This window comes from Triticum aestivum, chromosome 3D (genome assembly GCF_018294505.1).
Source record: "Triticum aestivum cultivar Chinese Spring chromosome 3D, IWGSC CS RefSeq v2.1, whole genome shotgun sequence".
Lineage (NCBI taxonomy): Eukaryota > Viridiplantae > Streptophyta > Magnoliopsida > Poales > Poaceae > Triticum > Triticum aestivum.
In genome coordinates, this window is record NC_057802.1 from 14399357 (window position 1) to 14405002 (window position 5646).

The window sequence follows — 5646 nt, forward strand, 5'->3', positions numbered from 1 at the left end:
TTGTTCAACAGGTAAATGCATGTTCAGTTCAGTACTGTTATGTGTTATCAAATGCAAATTTTCAAATTTCAATCTTCTTCCTTCTTGTCAGTGTTCAACTGTCAAATGAATGTTACCAAATGCAAAATGTTTGATCAGTTCATGCCATATAATAACATTTTTCACTTCTCTAATTTGCAACAGCAAAATTGTCTCCACAAATATTACTGGCACAAAGGTTTGTATTACCACTCACATCAAACAACACAAAAGTTTCCTTCTTACTTAGTGCAACAATTGCCAACATTGACAGCACTCACATCCTAACTAGAACTAACACTAACACAAAGAGAATTGCAAATAGTAGTACAACTACTATCTTCATTACAGCAACCAAGTCTGCAACATCTCCTGGAAGTGATTTTAGCAGCAGCAGCATCTTCATCATATCTTCAGGATCCACTTCTGTCGTGTTCTTCTTTTTCTTCATCTCTACTACTTTACTATCCACAGATTCACCTCTCAGATGTCCATGTAGCTTCAAATATTCAATGTAACTAGCTTCCCAGTGCCAAAACATGCAAGGTTGCTTCCCTACCTATTTGACAAAATCAAGAACATATCTCAAAATCAAATCAAGAACAAATTTGAAAATCAAATGAAAAGGGAAGCAGAGTTAACAACAACATCCAGTCAATGTTCTTATACTAACCTTATGATTCATACACTTGTACAAGATCCACCCAGGATGGTTTTCACTTGTGGACTCAAACCGCCTAATCTGGCAAATCTTGCAATCAGGGCATTGGATCAAAGGGAGCCGACCCGCACCGGCCCCCAATGAGCTACCCGCGCCGGACATCGCGGCCGAAACCAATTTGTCGCCGCAATTTGGCGAGAGGTAAGGGGAGCAGAGGATGCAGTTGTTGGATTCGAGCGACAGGGGAGGGGATGAGAGATTGCGCTAGGGATTTAGCAGGCGGATGAGGGGAACGAGAGGGGAATCGGCTGAGCAGAAACCCTCGACGTGTCCTGTACAGCTGGCAAGTCCAAGTGTTTTTTTTTCCGTCAAATTCGTCCACGTGCACGTGATACGAGCCGAAACGGTATGGGTTACCGTATAGTGACTCGGTTCAGCGAGCCCGGTGACCGTAACTTGCGATTTCGTGAATACAGTGACCAAGGTGAACCCTAGAGTCAAGTTCAATTACTGTAGATGTAATTTTCTCTTCAAATGTGCACAGATGGCCAGCAATCCACAATAACACATCAACATCTTGTTTTTTTTTTCTTTTGATGAATAAATCTAACCAGGATCACATCTGTACTAAAACCATAGATAGGCTATAACTAAGAAAAAGACAGCTAATAACTAAGAAAAAGAAGTATGAAAAGAAATTCCCAGTTCTAGTTTTCTTCCCACCTTATTGTTTTTCAAGAAAATGCAAAAGCTTTGAATAGATAGTCAATGAGAAGTTGTTTACATAGCCCGAACAGGGCAAGCAAAGAAGTTATTCACCTTGTTTTTTCTAGGGACAAGGGTTCACCTTGTTGTGCAGCAAAGAATGAGGCCACCCATCTCAAAAAGAAAATGTTTTAAAAAAAAGGCCACACCAGCAATCTCCTGCAATGGACTGTCTTGTCCAGCATCTGTCTCCCAACACCACTATAGGTTTATTTTTGTTTGCATCAATCTGAAAGATATTGCTACGTATTTGTCTTCGGGTGTGTGTACATCAAATTTACATTCGCTTTGTTTCACATAGAAACACATGCGAAAATTCCACACATAGGTACGAGCCGTGTGGCAGGAAAGACTGGCGACAATGGCAAATTCGTATAATTTCTTCTCTAATTGATGTACCGAAACTGTTTCAATACATGAACGGTGTAGTCGTTCAATGTTCCATTCCATAGATTGACAGACATTAGCTCCGCACCTTGAGAGCTCTACGGAAGTTCGGACAGGACATTGCAAATTCTAACTGCAGATAGTTTAGATTCTTCATGTGAACAAACAATTCCAGCATATTGATGAAGCCCTGCTTGCAAACTTGCTGCCCCGCTTCTTTATTCCCCAGTCAAGATCCTTAGTTTGAACCAACCATGTTGCCATTACAAACGGCACAAATGTTTCTTCTTCTGCACCTTTGCCTGAGGAGCCCAGTGATGCAGCTTAATTAGCAGACATCACTTCGATTCAAGAACACAGAAGAGAATCATGTGTCTTTAACTGGATAAGCTGGTTTGCTGTAAAATAGAGATATCAATTCGATCAGCCCAAGTTGGATTAGATGGTTTTGCAAAAAGAGAAAAAAATCGACTTTTACTCTCTTCTGGGTTCTGGCTGCTAAATCAGAGAATTAGTTCTCAGTTCTCACCCTGCCTGATAAATCAGGAATTGCTCTAGGTTGCTATCATTTCAAGATATATAACAAGGCCATAAAAGAAAATTTTAGCTAAAGATACTTGTGCAGGAGGGCAGCTACATCTTGATTTGCATAACATTGAACTCAGTAGATATTTGAAGCTTGGTGCACGTGGCAGAGTATTGATTTTACTGCCAGAGATGACAAAGATGGTAGTATCAGCTATAGCTAAGAAAAGTGTACGCGATATAGCTCAAAATCTATTTTAAGATATGTCCTCAGCCTCACCAAATGGAATGTATGTGTAGGTTGTTTTATCTAAAAAGAAGAAATGACAACGGGAGATGACATTGTATAACTTGTAAAGTGCTGAAGAAATAGCTGACCATCTTTCCTGATTTCCGGGTCTGTTTGTGACACGATGCAATCAAGGAAAGTATAAAGATAGCATATACTCCGAACAGCCCAGGTGCATCACAAAGATGTAATCCTAACGAGGCACACAAACTTGAGATAAGTAATGCCAAGAAAAATCTAGCTAATACATTGTCTACTAGTACAGAGGGCGTTAGTGATATATTGCTAGGACCAATATGCCTCATAAAATTCACACTACAAACCTTTCTATTAAAACAAATGATGTGCACCTGCAAAAAGAATTACACTACAAACCACTTTCTACATAGCACAGCCAGCTATTTGATGTCTCTTTTTTTAAATGTATGTGCATGATAAACCAGAGAACTTACGCGACCTTGCTAACAAAAGCAAAATGAGAAACAAGTTAGTTCCCATTTGACAATGTAGAAATTTTACTGATCGCCACAAAATACTCAATCTATTTGGATATATGAAACTTGTTACATTCTCATAAGATATCTGTAGCTATTCTTTGAGGGGATCTCTGGCAAATTACTCCTTTTGTTTCTTGAAGAGAATTTGAAAATATTCTATATGCTTTTCCAATATGCATAGAGTAGCAGTATGATTGCTAGTATGCTCAAAGATATACAAATGATTGACAATTCTCAACAGAATCTCACCATCTTGATTTATTCTTTATTCAGATAAGTAAATCGAATTACCATGGCAAGACAACAGTTCATAACTTAAAGATAAATAATGCTTAGTGATCCTCCTAGTCAATCAACATTGAGCCGAGGGATTAGTCACCTTGTTGTGTATACCAACCAAAGAACGAGGCCACGGCATGATGTAGGGATAGGAAGAACCACTAGGGATGCGACCAAGCTTGTTCAGCGCCACTGTTTCCATGCAGAAGGATAGGAGCCAGGGAGTCGAATGCTGATGCGGCATCACCCGACAATAAGCAGAGAAGTACACAAAGCCATCAATAATCGCCCTAACAGTCACTTCAAATTTAACATTATCCTCCCTGGATCTACACCGAATGATTCCAGCCATCTCCTGAAACGGGAGTGACTTGTGCAACATCCACCTCTCGATGCCATTGTCGCCGGCTCTCCGGATCCAAACAAGAAGCCTAGATTCAAATGTCAATGGCCCCTTAGGTGCGGAGACCACACAGAGCCTTCCATCCTTGGTCTCACCAGCCGTCAAGACGTCACTCCCTCTCCTGTGTGGCGGATTATCCATCCGAGAGAATTGCATTGTAGCAGTGTTAAGCACGCGGGCGTCCATCATCCCAATGGTCCAATAGATGCAGCCATTTACCAGCTTACCATTGCTAGGCCAGAACCCGTCGATGTCTACCCATGGGAAAATCTGCCACTTGCTGGTGTCCGATGATAAGACCATGGTGCGCGCCCCGTGTTCGCTGTGCCGGACGCACAAGACACGGTACGGCAAGGAGTCTTCTTCTTTTTCGGCGAGGATGTAGTAATCAGAATACTGGCGCTCGCAGTTCTTGCAGTGCTCCTGGTGGGGAGGCAGGGGGAAGACATCCAGGGTCCGCGCGAGCGGGTTGTAGACGGCGATCTGCTGAGTGCTCCAGTTGTCGAGAACAACGAATCCGTCAAGGCAGTCATCTATTGACCATGACCACACGAGGTCGGGGATGGGATCCTCGTCGTCGTCTTCAGAGCCGAAGACGGCATCCTCGCCGTCGTCTTCGGGTGCGGGGGCGCGGACAGGAACGGAAACGCCATCCCCGTTATCTTCGGGGGCGGAGACGGGTGCAGGAACGGGCACAGCGCCGTCTTCGGGGACTGGGAGGCGGGTGAGGAAGAAATCGCCGCCGCGGACGGCCGCCGCGATGTCCGGGTCGGAGCGGCTGCGGAGAGGCACGAAAGTAGGGATGTTGGTGTCTTGGGTGGTGAGGAAGTGGCCTAGGAGCGGGGGTGGGTGGAGCGCACGGAACCGGCGGCGGAAAGCGGGCGACGAACGGACGGCGTCCAGGAAGGTGTGGCAGCTGAGGGCGGCGCGGACGAGGCTCGGGAGAGAGGGGAGGCAGAGGAAGATCTCGCGCAGGGTGTCTAGGTCGAGGGCGCTTATGGTCGTCGGGGGGAGTGGTGTGGGTTTCTTCGCCGGCGGCGGCTGCTGCGGCGAGGCCATGGCGCACCCGCACTCAGGTGGAATGAGGGTTTCGTTTCAGCGAAAGGGGGCAGTGACTATTGTGTGGGCTCTGACGGCCCAACAAGCCCAAGGAAAAATCGGGCACCAGGCCGACATGCAAGAAAACGTGACACTATCCCTAAAAAAACGCGACATTATCTGACTGAAACCAATGTTTTTTTTCTAGAAAAGGCCATCATGAATAGCTTTATTAAGACAAAACAAAGACATAGGAGTAGTTCACAAGCTGACTGACAGTACACTCAGGGGGCTCATTCAACCAACTAGACAAAGTCTTATTACAATAAGATCAGAAATTTTTGCTAGCACATGTGCCGTTTTATTAGAAGACTGAAAACAATGTTTAATGACGACCTTCCCAATCAACGAAGAAACATCCACGCATTATGCACAAATCGCCGAAGCCGCATCCCACCATCTTGATTGCCCGGAGGAGAATTCAACAACAATTTGAGAATTAGATTCCGCTTCTACCCGGTTGAATCCCAGAGAATTTGCCAATATAAATCCATCGCACATTGTCATCGTCTCTATTGTGATCACATCAGCTGCATTCTTAAGGGATGAGCAGGGAGTTTTTATCGAGACCGAAATCAATGTTGTCTAAACTATCGCGTTGGATGTTGCGGAGGTGATTATGAACATAAGCATAGTAGATGTAATTTTTATTATTTCTGATGTTCGTTGTATTACCATGATTGAAGATGAATAGATTAGAAGTTTTTTCTCGCAAAAAAGTAGT

At 44.1% G+C, this 5646-nt stretch overlaps 1 protein-coding gene across 2 annotated transcripts; it reads right to left on the minus strand.

Moving 5' to 3' along the window:
* Positions 1 to 1813: 1813 nt before the first annotated feature.
* On the minus strand, positions 1814 to 4944 carry LOC123076905 (uncharacterized). 2 transcript variants are annotated; one of them, XM_044499056.1, is made up of 2 exons: positions 3522 to 4939; positions 1814 to 2229 (listed from the first exon to the last, which is right to left on the minus strand). In XM_044499056.1, the coding sequence occupies exons 1-2, from the start codon at positions 4881 to 4883 to the stop codon at positions 2209 to 2211; spliced, it is 1383 nt and encodes a 460-aa protein (XP_044354991.1). In that variant the 5' UTR covers positions 4884 to 4939; the 3' UTR covers positions 1814 to 2208. The 2 variants fall into 2 exon arrangements, with proteins under 2 accessions (XP_044354991.1, XP_044354992.1); XM_044499057.1 differs by lacking the exon at positions 1814 to 2229 and having other exon boundaries at positions 3649 to 3945; positions 4052 to 4944.
* Positions 4945 to 5646: the final 702 nt, after the last annotated feature.